The 21,779-nt window shown below is 40.7% G+C and overlaps 1 protein-coding gene and 1 pseudogene across 1 annotated transcript in view; one reads left to right on the top strand and one right to left on the bottom strand.

Annotated features, from left to right (window-relative positions):
• REPS2 (RALBP1 associated Eps domain containing 2) overlaps window positions 1-21,779 on the bottom strand; it is a 206,643-nt gene that overhangs the window by 42,607 nt on the left and 142,257 nt on the right. The window contains exon 14 of the mRNA XM_025371831.1: window positions 12,601-12,662. Within this exon, the coding sequence (XP_025227616.1) occupies window positions 12,601-12,662 (62 nt within the window). The remainder of the gene's footprint in view (window positions 1-12,600; window positions 12,663-21,779) is intronic.
• LOC112615526 lies at window positions 15,662-16,212 on the top strand (annotated as a pseudogene).

Here is a 21,779-nt window from a genome sequence, read left to right as displayed (position 1 = left end):
GAAGTCTTTGCCCATGCCTATGTCCTGAATGGTACTACCTAGGTTTTCCTCTAGGATTTTTATGGTATTAGGTCTAACATTTAAGTCTCTAATCCATCTTGAATTAATTTTCATATAAGGAGTAAGGAAAGGATCCAGTTTCAGCTTTCTACTTATGGCTAGCCAATTTTCCCAGCACCATTTATTAAATAGGGAATCCTTTCCCCATTTCTTGTTTCTCTCAGGTTTGTCAAAGATCAGATGGCTGTAGATGTGTGGTATTATTTCTGAGGACTCTGTTCTGTTCCATTGGTCTATATCTCTGTTTTGGTACCAGTACCATGCTGTTTTGGTTACTGTAGCCTTGTAGTATAGTTTGAAGTCAGGTAGCGTGATGCCTCCAGCTTTGTTCTTTTGACTTAGGATTGTCTTGGAGATGCGGGCTCTTTTTTGGTTCCATATGAACTTTAAAGCAGTTTTTTCCAATTCTGTGAAGAAACTCATTGGTAGCTTGATGGGGATGGCATTGAATCTATAAATAACCTTGGGCAGTATGGCCATTTTCACGATATTGATTCTTCCTATCCATGAGCATGGTATGTTCTTCCATTTGTTTGTGTCCTCTTTTATTTCACTGAGCAGTGGTTTGTAGTTCTCCTTGAAGAGGTCCTTTACATCCCTTGTAAGTTGGATTCCTAGGTATTTTATTCTCTTTGAAGCAATTGTGAATGGAAGTTCATTCCTGATTTGGCTCTCTGTTTGTCTGTTACTGGTGTATAAGAATGCTTGTGATTTTTGCACATTAATTTTGTATCCTGAGACTTTGCTGAAGTTGCTTATCAGCTTAAGGAGATTTTGGGCTGAGACAATGGGGTTTTCTAAATATACAATCATGTCATCTGCAAACAGGGACAATTTGACTTCTTCTTTTCCTAACTGAATACCCCTGATTTCTTTCTCTTGCCTAATTGCCCTAGCCAGAACTTCCAACACTATGTTGAATAGGAGTGGTGAGAGAGGGCATCCCTGTCTTGTGCCAGTTTTCAAAGGGAATTTGTCCAGTTTTTGCCCATTCAGTATGATATTGGCTGTGGGTTTGTCATAAATAGCTCTTATTATTTTGAGGTACGTTCCATCAATACCGAATTTATTGAGCGTTTTTAGCATGAAGGGCTGTTGAATTTTGTCAAAAGCCTTTTCTGCATCTATTGAGATAATCATGTGGTTCTTGTCTTTGGTTCTGTTTATATGCTGGATTATGTTTATTGATTTGCGAATGTTGAACCAGCCTTGCATCCCAGGGATGAAGCCCACTTGATCATGGTGGATAAGCTTTTTGATGTGTTGTTGAATCCGGTTTGCCAGTATTTTATTGAGGATTTTTGCATCGATGTTCATCAGGGATATTGGTCTAAAATTCTCTTTTTTTGTTGTATCTCTGCCAGGCTTTGGTATCAGGATGATGTTGGCCTCATAAAATGAGTTAGGGAGGATTCCCTCTTTTTCTATTGACTGGAATAGTTTCAGAAGGAATGGTACCAACTCCTCCTTGTACCTCTGGTAGAATTCAGCTGTGAATCCATCTGGTCCTGGACTTTTTTTGGTTGGTAGGCTATTAATTGTTGCCTCAATTTCAGAGCCTGCTATTGGTCTATTCAGGGATTCAACTTCTTCCTGGTTTAGTCTTGGAAGAGTGTAAGTGTCCAGGAAATTATCCATTTCTTCTAGATTTTCCAGTTTATTTGCGTAGAGGTGTTTATAGTATTCTCTGATGGTAGTTTGTATTTCTGTGGGGTCGGTGGTGATATCCCCTTTTTCATTTTTAATTGCGTCGATTTGATTCTTCTCTCTTTTCTTCTTTATTAGTCTTGCTAGTGGTCTGTCAATTTTGTTGATCTTTTCAAAAAACCAACTCCTGGATTCATTGATTTTTTGGAGGGTTTTTTGTGTCTCTATCTCCTTCAGTTCTGCTCTGATCTTAGTTATTTCTTGCCTTCTGCTAGCTTTCGAATGTGTTTGCTCTTGCTTCTCTAGTTCTTTTAATTGCGATGTTAGAGTGTCAATTTTAGATCTTTCCTGCTTTCTCTTGTGGGCATTTAGTGCTATAAATTTCCCTCTACACACTGCTTTAAATGTGTCCCAGAGATTCTGGTATGTTGTATCTTTGTTCTCATTGGTTTCAAAGAACATCTTTATTTCTGCCTTCATTTCGTTATGTACCCAGTAGTCATTCAGGAGCAGGTTGTTCAGTTTCCATGTAGTTGAGCGGTTTTGATTGAGTTTCTTAGTCCTGAGTTCTAGTTTGATTGCACTGTGGTCTGAGAGACAGTTTGTTATAATTTCTGTTCTTGTACATTTGCTGAGGAGTGCTTTACTTCCAATTACGTGGTCAATTTTGGAATAAGTACGATGTGGTGCTGAGAAGAATGTATATTCTGTTGATTTGGGGTGGAGAGTTCTATAGATGTCTATTAGGTCTGCTTGCTGCAGAGATGAGTTCAATTCCTGGATATCCTTGTTAACTTTCTGTCTCGTTGATCTGTCTAATGTTGACAATGGAGTGTTGAAGTCTCCCATTATTATTGTATGGGAGTCTAAGTCTCTTTGTAAGTCTCTAAGGACTTGCTTTATGAATCTGGGTGCTCCTGTATTGGGTGCATATATATTTAGGATAGTTAGCTCTTCCTGTTGAATTGATCCCTTTACCATTATGTAATGGCCTTCTTTGTCTCTTTTGATCTTTGATGGTTTAAAGTCTGTTTTATCAGAGACTAGTATTGCAACCCCCGCTTTTTTTTGTTCTCCATTTGCTTGGTAAATCTTCCTCCATCCCTTTATTTTGAGCCTATGTATGTCTCTGCGTGTGAGATGGGTCTCCTGAATACAGCAGACTGATGGGTCTTGACTCTTTATCCAGTTTGCCAGTCTGTGTCTCTTAATTGGAGCATTTAGTCCATTTACATTTAAGGTTAAGATTGTTATGTGTGAACTTGATCCTGCCATTATGATATTAACTGGTTATTTTGCTCATTAGTTGATGCAGTTTCTTCCTAGCCTCGATGGTCTTTACATTTTGGCATGTTTTTGAGATGGCTGGTACCGGTTGTTCCTTTCCATGTTGAGTGCTTCCTTCAGGGTCTCTTGTAAGGCAGGCCTAGTGGTGACAAAATCTCTAAGCATTTGCTTATCTGTAAAGGATTTTATTTCTCCTTCACTTATGAAACTTAGTTTGGCTGGATATGAAATTCTGGGTTTAAAATTCTTTTCTTTAAGAATGTTGAATATTGGCCCCCACTCTCTTCTGGCTTGGAGAGTTTCTGCCGAGAGATCTGCTGTGAGTCTGATGGGCTTCCCTTTGTGGGTAACCCGACCTTTCTCTCTGGCTGCCCTTAAGATTTTTTCCTTCATTTCAACTTTGGTGAATCTGGCAATTATGTGTCTTGGAGTTGCTCTTCTCGAGGAGTATCTTTGTGGCGTTCTCTGTATTTCCTGGATTTGAATGTTGGCCTGCCCTACTAGGTTGGGGAAGTTCTCCTGGATGATATCCTGAAGAGTGTTTTCCAACTTGGTTCCATTTTCCCCCTCACTTTCAGGCACCCCAATCAGACGTAGATTTGGTCTTTTTACATAATCCCATACTTCTTGCAGGCTTTGTTCATTTCTTTTTCTTCTTTTTTCTTTTGGTTTCTCTTCTCGCTTCATTTCATTCATTTGATCCTCAATTGCTGATACTCTTTCTTCCAGTTGATCGAGTCGGTTACTGAAGCTTGTGCATTTGTCACGTATTTCTCGTGTCATGGTTTTCATCTCTTTCATTTCGTTTATGACCTTCTCTGCATTAATTAGTCTAGCCGTCAATTCTTCCACTTTTTTTTCAAGATTTTTAGTTTCTTTGCGCTGGGTACGTAGTTCCTCCTTTAGCTCTGAGAAATTTGATGGACTGAAGCCTTCTTCTCTCATCTCGTCAAAGTCATTCTCCGTCCAGCTTTGATCCGTTGCTGGCGATGAGCTGCGCTCCTTTGCCGGGGGAGATGCGCTCTTGTTTTTTGAATTTCCAGCTTTTCTGCCCTGCTTTTTCCCCATCTTTGTGGTTTTATCTGCCTCTGGTCTTTGATGATGGTGATGTACTGATGGGGTTTTGGTGTAGGTGTCCTTCCTGTTTGATAGTTTTCCTTCTAACAGTCAGGACCCTCAGCTGTAGGTCTGTTGGAGATTGCTTGAGGTCCACTCCAGACCCTGTTTGCCTGGGTAACAGCAGCAGAGGCTGCAGAAGATAGAATATTTCTGAACAGCAAGTGTACCTGTCTGATTCTTGCTTTGGAAGCTTCCTCTCAGGGGTGTACTCCACCCTGTGAGGTGTGGGGTGTCAGACTGCCCCTAGTGGGGGATGTCTCCCAGTTAGGCTACTCAGGGGTCAGGGACCCGCTTGAGCAGGGAGTCTGTCCCTTCTCAGATCTCAACCTCCGTGTTGGGAGATCCACTGCTCTCTTCAAAGCTGTCAGACAGAGTCGTTTGCGTCTGCAGAGCTTTCTGCTGCTTTGTTATTGTTTTCTGTGCCCTGCCCCCAGAGGTGGAGTCTACAGAGACAGGCAGGTTTCCTTGAGCTGCTGTGAGCTCCACCCAGTTCGAGCTTCCCAGCAGCTTTGTTTACCTACTTAAGCCTCAGCAATGGCGGGCGCCCCTCCCCCAGCCTCGCTGCTGCCTTGCCGGTAGATCACAGACTGCTGTAATAGCAATGAGGGAGGCTCCGTGGGTGTGGGACCCTCCCGGCCAGGTGTGGGATATGATCTCCTGGTGTGCCTGTTTGCTCAAAGCGCAGTATTGGGGTGGGAGTTACCCGATTCTCCAGGTGTTGTGTGTCTCAGTTCCCCTGGCTAGGAAAAGGGATTCCCTTCCCCCTTGCGCTTCTCAGGTGAGGCAATGCCTCGCCCTGCTTCAGCTCTCGCTGGTCGGGCTGCAGCAGCTGACCAGTACCGATCGTCCGGCACTCCCCAGTGAGATGAACCCAGTACCTCAGTTGAAAATGCCGAAATCACCGGTCTTCTGTGTCGCTGGCGCTGGGAGTTGAAGACTGGAGCTGCTCCTATTCGGCCATCTTGCTCCGCCCCCCGCTATTTTCTTATAGATATTTGAAAGTTGACAATATGATACAGGTTAAGTATCCAAAATTCGAAAATGCAAAATCCAAAATGATCCAAAACCCAAAACTTTTGTTGTTGTTGTTGTTGTTGTTGAGACAGAGTCTCGCTATGTCACCTAGGCTGGAGTGCAGTGGCTCGATCTCGGCTCACTGCAACCTCCACCTCCTGGGTTCAAGCAATTCTCCTGCCTCAGTCTCCCGAGTAGCTGGGCACGTACCATCACGCCAGGCATGTACCATCATGCCAGGCTAATTTTTGTATTTTTAGTAGAGATGGGGTTTCACCATGTTGGTCAGGCTGGTCTTGAACTCCTGACCTTAGGTGATCTGCCCGCTTTAGCCTCCCAAAGTACTGGGATGAGGCATGAGCCACTGAAAGTGGTCTCTTTTTTTTTTTTTTTTTTTTGAGACAGTGTTTTGCTCTTGTTGCCTAGGCTGGAGTGCAATGTCGTGGTCTTGGCTCACTGCAACCTCCGCCTTGCAGGTTCAAGAGATTCTCCTGCCTCAGCCTCCTGAGTAGCTGGGACTACAGGTGCCTGCCACCCTGCCTGGCTAATTTTTGTATTTTTTTTTTTAGTAGAGACAGGGTTTAACCATGTTGGCCAGGCTGGTCTCGAACTCCTGAACTCAGGTGATCCACCTGCCTCAGCCTCCCAAAACTTTTTGAATACCAACATGACACTCAAAGGAAACGCTCACTGGAGCATTTAGGATTTTGGATTTTCAGATCTGAGATGGTCAACTAGGTAAGTGTAATGCAGATATTCCAAAATAAAAAAAAAATCTGAAATCTAAGCCACTTCTGGTCCCAAGCATTTCAGACAAGGAGTACTCAACCTGTACTTCACTTTACTATCTTAAAAATTGATTTAGTATGTGTTAAAAATAGATTCAGTATATATGTTATGCTTTAATAACACTTACATTTAAAAATGGATTAGATAGCCCTGTAAGAGACTTACATAATCAGCAGAAATTCCCCTCGCCCCACCAAAAAGAGTGTGTGTGGTCTAAAACTCTTAATTTCTCCCAGAAGAATTTACTATTTTGAATCATCAACTGTGTATTAACTTGTGGAAAGAATAATTTAAATGACAGGATATTAATTAAAAGGATAGAGTATTAAAAATGGTATTGAATATTTCACAAATTCAGGGCCTACCAACTGCCATTTGAGTTTAAGTGAACTGCAGTTTTTACTTCCAAATAAAACAAATGTAGTATTTTATAAAAAGTTGTATCTTAAAAATTTGTCTTTGAAAAAAGTAGCATGATTACCATATTCCTATTGGGTTCGATATCACTTTCAGGACCTGATTTTAGCCAGACGACGAAGTTAGATGAGGAATTAACTGAATGGACCACAGTTGTTCTGGTTTCCTCTCGAGGCCATCTGTGTTCATGGCTAGCCTCTCACAGCAGTATACACAGGACCTGAGACACACAGTGACTAGTTCTTCCAGCAGGACCTTCCTGTCACATCCTCTAGTCCTGTTCACAACAGTCACCACAAGAATCCCTTGACTCCCAGGCCATCCCCTGTGATCTGAGTTCTTGTCCCCATAGGGTCTGAGTACATCCCCTAAGCTGACCTCATGCCTCCCCAACTCCAGAACCCCTTTCATTGTGCCCTATAAGAACTCATCAATAAAATTCCCTATATTCTCAACCTCTTCTCTATTCCTTCCTCTTGCCCTAATTCAGTGCTTCTCAACTCTGGCTGCACTTCAGAATCACCTGGGGAGGTTTTTAAAACTCCCAGTGGCCGGACCTCAGCACTCCATACCAAAATCTCTGGGAGGGGCTCCAGGCCTCAGCAGGTTTAAAGCTACCCCAGATGATTCCACTGTGCAGCCACGGGTGAGAACCACTGGGCTAACTAAAACCCTGTCCTTCCGTCAGTTTCTGCTCCCCAGACAGAACTCCGTTGGAAGGGGCTGTTTCTCTCCCACAGCCCTACCGGAAATGGAACTAGAAGTGAGTAGGAGGCTTGCTCCCCGTGGCCACTTCCAGAACACTACAGCCATTTTCCCTACAATCTGGCTTTCTAAATCTCAGGCAGCTTCTCAAACATGCCAGGACCTCTTGCATGCCTGTTTCTCTGCATTTGGGTTTTTTTTGTTTTTTTGTTTTGTTTTGTTTTTTTCCTGCAGTAAAGCTCTGCATCTTTTAGCCAGCTAAAAAAAAAGTTCTCTTGTTTCTTTAAAACTAATTTTATTGGTCATCTCACCCCTTCCATGAGTTTTCTTGGTCTCTCTAAGCTTAAAGGTATTCATCAAATGCTTCTCCCACAGCGCTTTCACCTTCCAGTGCTATTTTTAGTACTCATTACATTGCTAGTGAGGAATACTTTGTTACATATAAGGTGAGAAATTAGTGGCAGAAATAGGAAAACTCTGAGCACGTTAGTCTGCAGGGAACCCCAATTCATCAAATGTGGTGCTAATAGAAAACTTAAAAGATAATGTTTTACACCCCCAAAATCTTTTCTTTATTAAAGATAGTTACACTGAAGCTGTGGCTCTATCACAATTGCCATAAGAAAACTGTCATGAGATCAACACAATTAAAAGGACTTAGCTACTGAAGTACCAAATAGTCCCTTAGCAGATAACGGACCTACTGAATAAACACAAACTCATGGGGCACAGTGGCTTATGCCAGTAATCCCAGCACTTTGAGACGCTGAAGCGGGCAGATCACGAGGTCAGGAGTTCGAGGCCAGCCTGGCCAACATGGTGAACCCCCCCATCTCTACTAAAAATACAGAATTAGGCTGGGCGTAGTGGCTCACACCTGTAATCCCAGCACTTTGGGAGGCCGAGGCGGGGGGATCACGAGGTCAGGAGTTCGAGACCAGGCTGGCTAACATGGTGAAACCCCATCTCTACTAAACAAAATACAAAAAATTAGCCGGGCGTAGTGGCGGGCGCCTGTAGTCCCAGCTACTCGGGAGGCTGAAGCAGGAGAATGGCATGAACCCGGGAGGCGGAGCTTGCAGTGAGCCGAGATCGCACCACTGCACTCCAGCCTGGGCGACAGAGCGAAACTCTGTCTCAAAAAAAAAAAAAGAATAAACACAAACTCTACAGATGGCAATTTACTGGATTTATTAAAATGACACAAACAGTGGGCTAATACATTTAACTCTCACTTTAACACTGCTCTAGGCTGGGCACAGTAGCATATGCCTGTAATCCCCAATACTTTAGGCTGAGGTGGGAAGATCACTTGAGCCTGGGAGGTCAAGGCTGCAGTAAGCCCTGAACATGCCACCGCACTCCAGCCTGGGTGACACAGCGAGACCTCGTCTTAAGAAAACAAAAACAAACAAACAAACAAAAACACAAAAGAACGCACTGCTCTATATGAAATAGTTTACTTTAATTGCTTTTTGGTTATTTATGCTATAAATAAGTCTTTTTTAAAAAAAAAATGTCACCTCTTCAGAGCTGAGCCAAAAGACCATGCCCTAGTCTCTAGTCTTGCCACAGGAAAATGTGAAACACAAACTACTTAATTGTGTATATAGTCACTAGGTTCTTCTTGATCTTACCTATAGTATGAAAAATAAAAAGATGTTTCTTTTAATTTATTCCTTTTCCTAACTCCAGGGCCCCATCTGTATAACTTAATCCAGATGTTCATATCACTGGCTTGAATAAGTACGAGCCAGCTAAACTGCATGTTATGCTGAAAACCTATACTCCATCTCTCTCACTTGATAAAAGAATAATATGCTTTTGGTGTATGTAGAAACGATCTTTATATATCTCTGTATGCATATTGCAAATGTACAAACTCATTTTTCTTACCTACTTAAAACCTGGAAAGCCAGGTTTGGTCTGTCTGTCTATGATCCCTAACTACTTGAGAATAGTAGTTTTCAAATTTAAGAAATCCTCATAAGAGAACTTCCAAAACTCTTGAGATTCAACCAACACAAGTGGGTCTGAAACAGAATTGTTTCTTCATGATACATGAATCCAGAGATACGAGTAGCTCTGAGCAATTTATGAACCGATTCTACAACTAGGGAACCTATAGTAAAAGGTACTGCCAAAGCTAACAAAGGAAAAATATATTACACAAAACAAGCATTCCACTTGAATATTCAACCTTGACAAATTTAAAACAATGTTATCTAGGCCAAATGATAAATTTATCAGAACCTGATTTGACTTTAAAATAGAGCCCTTTATTTTGACCTTTGATCCTTTCCCCATTGCTTGTTTTTGTCAGGTTTGTCAAAGATCAAATGGTTGTAGATGTGTGGTGTTATTTCTGAGGTCTCTGTTCTGCTCCATTGGTCTATATGTCTGTTTTGATACCAGTACCATGCTCTTTTGGTTACTGTAGCCTTGTAGAATAGTTTGAAGTCAGGCAGCATGATGCTTCTAGCTTTGTTCTTTTTGCCTAGGATTTTCTTGGCTATATGGGGTCTTCTTTGATTCCATATGAAATTTCAAATAGTTTTTTCTAACTCTGTGAAGAATGTCAATGGTAGTTTGATGGGAATATCATTGAATCTATAAATTACTTTGAGCAGCCAGGCGCAGTGGCTCACACCTGTAATCTCAGCACTTTGGGAGGCCGAGGTGGGTGGATCATGAGGTCAGGAGATCGAGATCATCCTGGCTAACACAGTTAAATCCCGTCTCTACTAAAAAATACAAAAAATTAGCTGGGCGTGGTGGCAGGCACCTGTAGTCCCAGCTATTTGGGAGGCTGAGGCAGGAGAATGGCGTGAACCCAGGAGGCGGAGCTTGCAGTGAGCCGAGATCACACCACTGCACTCCAGCCTGGGTGACAGTGTGAGACTCCGTCTCAAAAAAAAAATTACTTCGGGCAATAAGGCCATTTTCACGATATTGATTCTTCCTATCCATAAGGATGGAATGTTTTTCCATTTGTTCGTGTCCTCTCTAATTTTCTTGAGCAGTGGTTTGTAGTTCTCCCTGAAGAGGTCCTTCACATCCCTTGTTAGCTGTATTCCTAGGTATTTTAATCTCTTTGTAGTGATTGTGAATGGGAGTTCATTCATAATTTGGCTCTCTGCTTGCCTGTTCTTGGTGTAAAGGAATGCTTGTGCTTTTTGCACACTGATTTTGTATCCTAACAGGTATTTTATAAAGATATCAATGGTCAAAGAAGCTAGGAAATTGCTGGCTTTAACAAAATTTACCAGCTTTACTTAACTGTGGGCCTCCAAAGCCTTTAGTGAGCTCACTTGCACAGCGACTCTCCCAGAGGGGTAGAGGGGCAGCAGTCTGCAAATCTGTACCACAGAGCCCTATTAATATCTCCCAGAGACTGTTTTATCACAAGCAGTTTGGGAAAGACTAGAATATATAGGTATCCCATACAAGTGGTTAGTAAGACTCTCCTAGGGTCAATATCAACTTGACATGGCACAAAAACTAGATATAACCATGTGTTTATTGCCCAGGACTTCATATATTTGAATATGTGTGTCCCACTTACAGTGGGTGAAAGGAGGGAATAGGGGAGAGAAATGGAATGTGGATCTTCTGCCTCTGTTTCTTACACACCTGTTCCTAAAATCTGAAATCTCCATAGTTAGGCAGCTGAGCCGGAGGCTTAGGCTGAGTACTGGGCTCACTGTTTATATTGTGATGGGAAATCTAGTAGACAAAGAAGCAGACTCATTCATTAACAGTGACTAGAGAATTCCCAGTTCCCCCACTCAGATCTTTGGTGACTAAGCTCCAAAAGCAGGCAAGAAGCCCACCTCAAGCACCTCAGATGAAGACTGCCGATAGCAGCAGCATATTTTGGGACCAGGAAGTAACTACTGGCATTTGTACAGCAAGAGAAAGCTAGGAGGTTGGTTACAAAAGCCCTTTCAGACAGGTCTTCCATGCATTCAACCAGGTGACTCTCAAGCTCCAAGCGTGAACTAGCAGCTAGCAAATGCCTGCTCATTTTGTTGTGACAAAGTCCAGGTTTGCTGCTGGTGTGGAGCAGGAGCCTCATCTCATCAAGGTCCTCCTTAGGGGCCTGTGATGAAAGCCTCCATTGCAAGTGCAATGGATCTGCTGTCTGGCTGTATACATAGACCCTTAGACTCCAGTGATGGTAACAGGAGGGGCCTTTAGGAGACAGACAGCAATTTGGGAGCTGGCTCTACCATTTACTAGCTATGCCACCTTGGGTAACTTGCTTAGCCCCCGTATACTTCAACTTCCTTATCTGTAAAAAAGGGATAGTATTAGTACCTGTATCTACCTCAGAGGGCTTTTGTGAGGATTAAATAATGCACTGAAAGCACTTAGCACAAAGCCTGAATTATTGGAGATGCTCAATAGACATAGCTAATAATTTGAATGAGAAGAAATTACAGCCAAGGAAAGGCTTAGGGCAAAACTAAGGTTTGGCATTAGATATACAACAGGGACTCAATAAATACTTGCTGACGGTTCAACCAATATCTCTTAAGGCCAATGTTAGATCCTGGAAAGAGTTCTCGCTGGTTTATATGCAGGTCAGGAAGAAATGGGCTTTTTATTACCCTTCACACTAAAGCAGGAAGCCAATACCTCATAGTATTTGCATCTCAAGGTTGAGTGGATGCTAAAAACCATTTCATTCACTGAAAGAAGGACAAGCATGTGTTAAAAGTGGTTTCAGTGACTCATGAGTCCTGAGATGTCCCCATATGGAAGGATAGCTCTGAACCACCCAGAACAATGAAGTAGAAACAGGGACTGTCTACTGAGAAATTTCCCAACATTTTCTGCCAAAAATCAGAAAGGGTCTTTAAAGATAGAAAGTTTCTTCAGCAGCAATTAATAAAAGGAAAGATCTGTAGCACCATATACCACACTCCATGGATTTACTGTTTCCTTCTCATTTTCAGCTCTGCAAAGTATTGATGAGTAAGGCCATAGTGGCACATGTAAATAAGACAGAATTAATTTAGGGGTAAAACAGATCTTGGTGACATGCTCTCCCACTCCTGCTATTTCAGCTTTTTGTTCTGAGGAAAAGTACCATCCTAAAGAAAGCACCATAGTCCAAAACCATGGCACTAACCCCATGTTGATAACCAGTTATTTTTCGTTTATGTAGAATTAACACAGCTCCTAAAGTGCTGACGAAAATATAGGCACTCAGATTGCACATACTATACAGAAAGCCCATGTCCTACCTCCAATCAGAGAGAGGCCCCTTCTTCTACTCTTCTCTGGGGATGAAAACAGATGTACCCCTGGACAACCAAGAGTGAACTACTATATGTATGCTTGGTGGCTTATTGAGGAAACTTCCTTTTTCCATGTGAGGCTGGGGAGCTGGCTGGATGAGAATAAATTAAACCACTCTCTGTGCTCTCTTCACAGGGTATCAGCTTGGGAATCTCATGGACCTGATCTATGGCGATCAACCCTTGCAAAGAAGCACAGCGATAGGACAACTTCCCTATCACCGAACAGTTTACATAAATCAAATATGTCTCCTACCTGTGATGGACAAGGTCTCGGAGGGAGCGCAGGTGGTGGGGGTAACAATCCTGACTTGGTAGCTAAAAAGAAAAACACATACTGTTAAGGATCACCCCCAAAAACAAACAACAAAAAACTCTTACGCTTGTTAACTTGGAAAGGCAATGGCATTTGCATTTAACATCTTTAAGTTTTTACAATCCTTCTGAAGGCTTAAGAAAAAAGAGTACATGTTATTTCTAATCCCTTTTTCATTTTCATCCTAACCCAAACTCAAGTATTTATGTAGGCTGTTATGATTAAGATGACATAATAAAACTACAGAAAAGACACCTAAAACGCAGCAGGGAAAGGTGGTCAATTCCTCATTATTCTAATGTTATTTAGTTTCAAACAATCTAGGACAAAAGTCAGAAAGGGTCTTCTTTGATTTCTCTCATATTTCTCCCCAGCTCTCAGCCACTACACTGCTCATTGGCTCAACGAGTAGGCTACAGAAACTAAGGGAGCTGAAACCCAAATGAGGAAGCTTGGCTACCCTGTAAATGCTCCTGGGAATGGATCTGAAAGCAGTGAGGGAGGCTGACAGTGATGGACTGAAATGATATTTAGGTATTCCTCAAAGACCTCATTTTCTTTTTCTCTCCCTAATATTTATTATCAGGGATATCTAAAGCTGTTTCCAAAATAATCTGGCCACATCTGAAGAGTCTTTACAAAGTACCAGTCTAACTTGAAATTTTGTGAGATACAGAGAATACTGGGTTAAGCCAAGAACATCTGAATTGTACCTTAGCAGTGAAAATAAACAGCTGCTATGAAATTATAAATAAAGTTCATAATAACACACAAGAAATAAGTTTAGCATTACACACTGGCAAGTTAAACCACATTCTTTACAAACTCCTTAGAAAAACACCATCATCCAAATAACTATATGTAGTTTATTTGCAAATTTGTACTATGCATTTGGACAATCTTCTGCGCCTTAAAAAATAAATCAGAGCAATGTACCAAGAATATAAAAGATTTTGCAAATTACTGTTGATTTCCCTTAGCTAGCTGGATCAGACAAGCTAGAAGACGGAGTTTAGTGTGTTCCACAAATGTAACTCAGGGTAATATCACAGAGATTTTCATTTTGAGCCAGTGCATGGATACGGTACAATCATGTGGGCCTATCTATGATTTCTCTCAATCTGTCTTTCATTAAAATTTATGAAACACATTGGTGGGTCAAAACTCCAGAGGTGGTGAGACCTTGAACAGCTGTCAATAACAAAGCACACAGCAGGAGAGAATGCTGAAAGTCTTCAGGAATTATTCATCTCAGGGTTCCTAGTCTTTAGATCCTCACAGATTGGACCTTTAAAATTAATTTACTTTCAAAATAAATGAAACAGGCCAGGCATGGTGGCTCATGCTGTAGTCCTAGCACTTTGGGAGGCCAAGGTAGGCGGATCCCTTGAGCTCAGGAGTTTGAGACTGGCATGGGCAACATGGAGAAACCCCTTATCTACAAAAAATACAAAAATTAGCCAGGCTTGGTAATGCACGCCTGTAGTCCCAGCTACTTGGGAGGTTGAGACGGGAGGATCACTTGAACCCAGGAGTCGAAGCTTCAGTGAGCCATGATTGTGCCACTGCACTCCAGCCTGGGCAACAGAGTGAGAACCTGTCTCATTCATAAATAAATAAAATAAAATAAAATAAATCTATGCAAGCTTCTAAGGGAAAGGCGAAGCAATTGTATTAATGTGTGTTAAAACAACTCTTTATTAACAAAAAAGAGGACTATACAAGATATGATGAGCCATTTAATTAAATTGACTTCTGCTTCCAGCCAAGATGAAGTAACAAAAAGCAGATTTACCCACCCATTTAAAACAACCAAAGACACGTAGAAAAAAAATATATATGAAACAACAGTTTTCAAGGCACTAGAAAACCAGACAACAAAAGACAGTGACCCCTGAGAGAGAGAAACCAACCAGATAAGCCCTGTGGCTGACTGTCCCTACTCACTGCCTTGAGAGTTATTAGAAACAGTATTTAGATCCTGATTCGAATCTCATTAAGTTCTTTTGTATGATTTAATTTTTTTAAAAGACAAATACCCTGCTCTTCTAAAAGATGATGTGTGCGTCTATTTCTGAATACACTTTTAGATAAAAGCATGTCACCTACAACACCATTTATTGGGGTTTATCAGAAACTGCCCCAAATAAGAAGGAGAAATGGGGTAAAAGACTGAAGCCATTTAATATGGAATCCTGTTTTAGTTTCTCACAATTGAGCTTCAAGCAACAAAATGGTATCACAAGTATGTGTCCGTTGTTCATTGTGAATCTCTCATTGTAAGAGTTGGCATAGGTTATTTTCCTCATTAAATTCTGAGAGCATTTTTGGGGGGGAAGCCCCCACACTTCTATAAAAAATATTATACTTGACAGGATATCACTCTGTTGCCCGGGCTGGAGTGCAGTGGCATGATCATTAACACTGCAGTCTCAAACTCCTGGGCTCAAGAAGTCCTCCCACCTCAGCCTCCTAAAGTGTTGGGATTACAGGTATCAGCTACTGTGCCCAACCATATTAAATATTAAGAGCAGCTTTGTTTCATCTTTTCAGTACCTTTGCCATGTTTTTTATTCTTCCAGTCTTACCTAGTTAGAATTAACTACTGTAAAAGTTGAATTTCAATGGCGATAATGGGCATTCTTGTCTTTTCTTGATCTCAAAGGGGAGCATTTACTAGCTCACCATAGGGTATGGTGTTGGTGTTTGCTGTAGGTATGTTGTAGATACCCTTTAACAGATTATGAAGGCGGTGTGGCCAGCGGGTAGTGGGCAGCACAGAGTGCAAGTCTCTTTTGTTCGGCTGAGGGGAGGGCCGTTGGCTGAGGCCTGTGGTACGCCATTTCAGTGAGGGGCTCCACTGCGGCTACCCTTGCTGCTTTTCTGAGCGCCACTCCCACGGCTGACCTGACGCGCCAGTAGTGCAGCACCGATTCCTCTCTGGCTCTTGGGTGCTGCTCTGAGCAGCATCACCCTTTACACCAGAAAGCTGGCGCACGCTATGGGGAAAAAACAAAACAAGAAGAAAGTGGAGAAGGTGCTAGAAGAGGAGGAACAGGAATATGTGGTGGAAAAAGTTCTCCACCCAGTGGTAAAGGGCAAAGTGGAGTACCTTCTAAAGTGGAAGGGGTTCTCAGATGAGGACAACACATGGGAGCCAGAAGAGAACCTAGATTGCCCCGACCTCATGAGTTTCTGCCGTCATAGAAAACAGCACATGAGACAGATAAATCATAGGGAGGTGAGCACAAAGCTGATTATGATTCTGAAGATAAGGGAGAGGAGAGCAAACCAAAGAAGAAGAAAGAAGAGTCAGAAAAGTCACGAGTCTTTGCTTGGGGTTTGGAGCCGGAGTAGATTATTGGAGCTACAGACTCCACTGGAGAGTTCATGTTCCTGATGAAAGGGAAAAACTCTGATGAGGTTGACCTGGTCCCTGCCAAGGAAGTCAATGTCAAATGCCCACGGGTTGTCATACCCTTCTATGAGGAAAGGCTGACATGGCGTTCCTACCCCAAAGAGGATGATGACAAAAAAGATGACAAGAATTAACTCTCCTGAGTACCAGTCCCTGTCACATCTGACTGTGGGTTTCAAGTGGGAAGGAAAGAAGTTCTACTTGTCTTAACACTACAGAGGCGGCTTGAGAAGATGCCCTTTGAAGAGCCAGTATTGTTTCTGTGCCCTGCAGCAGCCCAAGTGTTTTAAAGCCATTCCAAGCTGTATAGTTTGCACATCCATCTCAGTGGAGGGGAGGGGGATAAGTGCTTCAAAGCAACCTTTTCTGCGCTTTGCTGAGAAAAAGCAAAGGACCCTCTATGAAGGACAAAACTTGTAGAACTGGGTGGGTGGGAGAGCAAAAACATACTGTAGATAATCAAAGAGCATCTCTGCAATGCACAACTTTCTTCCCAATAGTGTTAACTCTGCATTTTTACAGCGTAGCACATGTGTAGTTTTTGGCTATTACTGGTGTATTATGTGGGAGAGGGAGTAATGGGAAGGGGGGAAAGGAAGATGGGTAGCATCATTTTGATTAAAATTTGGGGCCTGATAGGGGAAATGTGAAGCAATGCAAAGAACAGAAAACTAATGATTTGCTTCTATGTCCAGAATATTTTACCTTTGAAAAAAATGTCACTGGCACCATAAATACGGACTGTGAGAGACTGTTTAAAAGCTGTGAATGTCTGAAATCTATAAGCCAAAGTGTTTCCTGCCTAAACTTAATGCACTTAGTCCCACAAAGGACTAAGCCAGTTAATAAGTTACCAGAGTTGCCATTTTGGAGATGGAAATTGACTGAGGAAGGAAGGTCTTTTATTGGAGAGTATATAGTACAAGCAGATCATTCTGCCTCAGAGGTACTAATTCCTGAAATTAGAAGACACTTTCTTTTCCAATAATGAAGTTATAAATATCAGCTTGTTCACCCTAGCCACTGGCTGAGGTGTTGGGGTGGTAGAGGAGATGGTAAGACAGGAGGGAAAGTAAAGGGCCCACGCTCTTAGTTGGGAGAACTTTTGCAGCCATTCTCTTTTTTGAGCTTTGAACACTGAAACCATTGGTGGCAGGGTTCAGTCACTGATAGCACAAGTTTCACTGAATTGATTCAAGAGTTGAATGATTTCAAAACTCTTGGTCTCAGGAGAAGATTAAACTTTCATACTGGGCAGTGATTCACTTTAAAACACACACACACACAAAAAACAAATAAAACCACTTTTTAAGAAATCCTAAGAAGTAACTGATACCCAAAATGCTCTGTCTTGAGTCGTGAGATTCGTCAGTTCTTGATATCATCTAGACTTGGATCTAGAGCTACATTGTAAAATCTTTTTAGGCATGTGTTAGATTTCTTTGAAAACTTTGTTTGAATGTAAACTTCATACCACACTGTCAGTTTTTATCTTAATAAAACTATAGATTTATAATCCCTGAAAAGAAATAGATTATTATGAAAATTCCTATCCTTATTTTGAGACTTCTTTTCAGGATAATTTGTTGTTGGATTTTAATCGGAGCTATAACTCCAGCCACTGAGATGATGGTATGATTTTTTCCTTATAATTTGTTAATGTGGTAAATTACATTCTGGATTGTCTAATATTAAAACACGCTTGCAGACCTGGATAATCTCAACTTGGTCAGGTTTTTGTATCTGCTAGATTTGGTTAGCTGATATTTTGTTTAGGATTTTTGCAACTATCTTCATGAGTGAGACTGGCAAGTGATGTCCTTTCTCATATGGTCCTCTATTATGCTTCATTCAGGTGGACAGCACCAGCCCCCACCCCCTACCATGCCCTGTTTATACTCTTAAATAGGTTGTATAAGATTGGAAATTTTTTCTTGAATATCAAGTAAAAATTTTCCCAGGAGAGCCACCTGAGCTTGGAGTTTTCTTTAAACAAGATTTTAAACTAATGATTCTACTTCCTGAATTGTTATAGGACTCTTCAGACTTTCTAATTCTTAAGTCGATTCTGATAAATGATATTTTTCTAGGCATTTATTCATTGTCCATACCCCCCTCTTATTATTTATTTTAATCTCTGCATGTGTAATTGTCTTTTCCCATTCCTCATACTCAAGTTTTCCTTCACTAATCTCAGCTGGCATTTTGTCAGTTTTGTTACTCTTTTCAAAAAACCAACTTTTAACTTTTTTGAGCCTCTGCATTGTATGCTTGCTTTCTGTCTTATTAATGCTGCTTACCTTCTTCCATTTACTTTCTTTGGGCATATCTTGTTCTTTTTCTACCTTAAATTGGTTGCTTAGTTCACTAATTTGTAGCTTTTATTTTCTAATGTAAGCATTTAGGGTTATAGATTTTTTTCCAAGTACCTCCTCAGTAGAATATCATAGGTTTTTATTTGTGATATTATCACTCAGTGCTAAAAGCTTCCTAATTTCCATTACAGTTTATTTTATGATGTCTAAAGTACGTCTTTTAGAATTTCCTTAATTGAGAAGTCTATTAGCAGCAAACTTAGTTTATTTGACTGAAAAGTCATTTTTCCCCTCTTGAAAGAGGATTTAATTGGGTATAGAATTCTAAATTGACAGCTATTTTTTCCCAGCACATTGATGGCAACATTCCACTGCCTTCTGGTTTCCACTATTGCTATTAAGGTGGGAACTGAACAATGAGATCACTTGGACTCGGGAAGGGGAACATCACACACCGGGGCCTATCATGGGGAGGGGGGAGGGGGAAGGGATTGCATTGGGAGTTATACCTGATGTAAATGACGAGTTGATGGGTGCTGACAAGTTGATGGGTGCAGCACAGCAACATGGCACAAGTATACATATGTAACAAACCTGCACGTTATGCACATGTACCCTAGAACTTAAAGTATAATAATAAAAAATAATTAAAAAAAAAAAAGAAGAAGCCAGCCTTCAGTCGAATCACTCTTTTGTTAGACAGACCATCTTCTCTCTGGTTGCTTTTAAGATCTCCTCTTTGTTTTTGGTACACTGAAATATCAAACTTTATCCTATGTCTGCACATGTATTTCTCTATCATCATTTTATTTTATCACTTTGCTTGAGCTTTACTGGAATTTCTGAACCATGTAGCAACCCATTAATTTTGGCCAACTCTCAGTGATTCTTTAAATGTTGTCTTTTTACCATTTTTCCCTCCCCTCTCCTTCAAGAGCTTTCTAACTGTACTGCGTTCTAGATAATTTTCTATGATCTACTGTCCAAGTAACCACTTCCCTCTTTATCTGTCCTTAATGTCTAACAAAATCCAGTCTTCAAGTTTATTTTACGGAATTGTTCTTTTCTAGAAGTTCTATTTGGTCTTTTTTGAAAATGCTTTTTCATTTTTATAATTTCTTGGCCACTCATTTTCTTCCTCTTTTCTTTCAACATATTTATATAATTTCAATATCTTAGGGCTTTGTATTTCCTGTTTGTTCTTGCTCATTGTGCTTCATTTCCTATTGTGTTTAGCAACCTGTGACTCTGAACTCATATTCCTTGGAACTTTATAGGAAAACTTTGAGGCATGTGGAAAGTGAATTCCTCTTCCCTCTATTGCTTCTGCCAGAAACCTGAGGGTACTATCAACCAGGGACCACTTTAAACTAAAATCTTGGCTCGATACTGTGTAAAATTCCTCGTTTCTGCTATATGACCCAACGTTTTATTAAATGTCCTATCCAAAGACTTTTGAGTATAGATAGCAGTTCAAATACATGCAACTAACCTCACTCTTAACTCATTAACACAAAAATGAAGAAAACTGTTTAAGCGCTCTTGTTTAAATTTGGAACTGGGAAAACAGATGAGCAAGTGATAGCTGACTAGACAGATCAGGGAAAGCAGGGAGCAACCAATTTGTACCACAGAAGCCCCCCAGTTCTCAGGAATTGGGGGCATCAAACTCCTTTGAATGTAGGGGTAAAATGAGGAAAGCAATAAAAACCTAAACCATGAACTAATAGTGGATTTATTTCCTATCCTTCAGGAAAAGGGTATACTTTGACAAGACCCTTCAGGATCTGGTTCTAGCTATTCTTCATGATGTTTTTGGCTTCAGGGACCCTACTCTTACAGTCCCCTCTGCTGTAGTATCTATGCCTTATATCTGTCTCACCTGATAACTCAAAATACAGTATAAGTGATCAACAAATATTTCTTTAAACTATCTTAAGATCTATAGGATTATGTTCCATCCTCACAAAAAAGAAAAAAGAAAAAAAAAATGACTGATCAAAGCAGTTTAGGAGCAGTTAGATCCCGAGATTTTCTCCCACATTCTGCACAGTTTCAGCATGTTTCTCACTCCAGCAAAATGCTAGATATAGTTTTCTTTTCAGGGAAGGCACCAGGCCCAGATGAAGGCATGAGGGCCGTGCTGAAAACAGACAGATTCAGTAAAAATATGCACTTTGGATGCTGAGATTCTTCCAGCCTTCTTCTTCCCTTCTGCTCCCAGACTGCTGCGTCCTTCCAGAGATTAGCAGAATGTGTTCCAGAGAATCAGATCAGCCAGGAAGAGACATCTAAAGAATTGATATCAAGGGATCTCCAACAGGACGGCCTGGCCAGACCATTCTACTATGAAGCCAATAGCTGGCAACTTCCATCAATTTGCTCATATATTCCAACCAACTTTTTATCCTTCATTATTAAATATAAGTGGATGACTAAGTATTACCAGACATCTGCAGAAAATGTTCTAACCTAAGGTAGTGATCAATAAAAACAGGAAGAAGTGACCCCAAAGAAACAGACTAGACCTTTACTAGGAGAAAATGTTAAAATATATATTATTAATATCATCAGAATGATCATTAAGTTTATTCCAGAAACACTTAAACACTATGTGGGAGGTATTGTTCAAGGTATTGGGAAAATATCCATGGGAAAAACAGGGGAAAAAAGCTACACCCTTATGAAGCTCATATTCTACTGAGAAAAGAGACAATGGGGTAGGGAGTGACAGATAAAATTTTAACTAGGGTCATCAGAGAAAGTCTCAATAAGACACAAGATATGCTATTTGCTAAGATGAAATAATGGGATGGTATTTAAAAAGAACATTCAGAAAACAAAACAAAAAAAGAATACTTGGAAATTAAAAGTAAGATAGCAGAAAGAGAATAGAAAGGTCAAAAATAATCTGAGGAAATCTTCCAGAAAGTAGGGTAGTAGCCAAATAAAAGATCCACAAAGAGAAACAGAGAAAACGGCAGGAAAAATAATCAATTAAATAGTTCAATAAAATTTCCCAGAAATGAAGAATATGAGTTTCTAAATTTAAAGGACCCACTGAATATCCAGGACAATGGAAGAAAACAGACTCATGACAAGGTATATCATGAAATTTCAAAGTACTAGAGTCAAAATAATTTACAAGTTTTCAGCAGGGCATGGGAGAAGAGAGCAAGTCATATACAAAGGATCAGATGTCCAAATGGTTTTAGACTTCTTCATATATCATTAGAAGCTAGAATCCATTGGCACAATTCCATCAAAATTCTAAAGAAAACTTATTTCCAACTGATGACTGTATATCCAAAACTAGCAGCCTGCATGATGATACAATTAAATACATTTTTAGACATTCAGGGTCTCAAATTGAGCTCCATGCACCC

This window comes from Theropithecus gelada, chromosome X, assembly GCF_003255815.1.
Source record: "Theropithecus gelada isolate Dixy chromosome X, Tgel_1.0, whole genome shotgun sequence".
Taxonomy (NCBI): Eukaryota; Metazoa; Chordata; class Mammalia; order Primates; family Cercopithecidae; genus Theropithecus; species Theropithecus gelada.
Note: the sequence above shows the minus strand (reverse complement) of the source record. Positions and strands in the feature narration are given on the sequence as shown.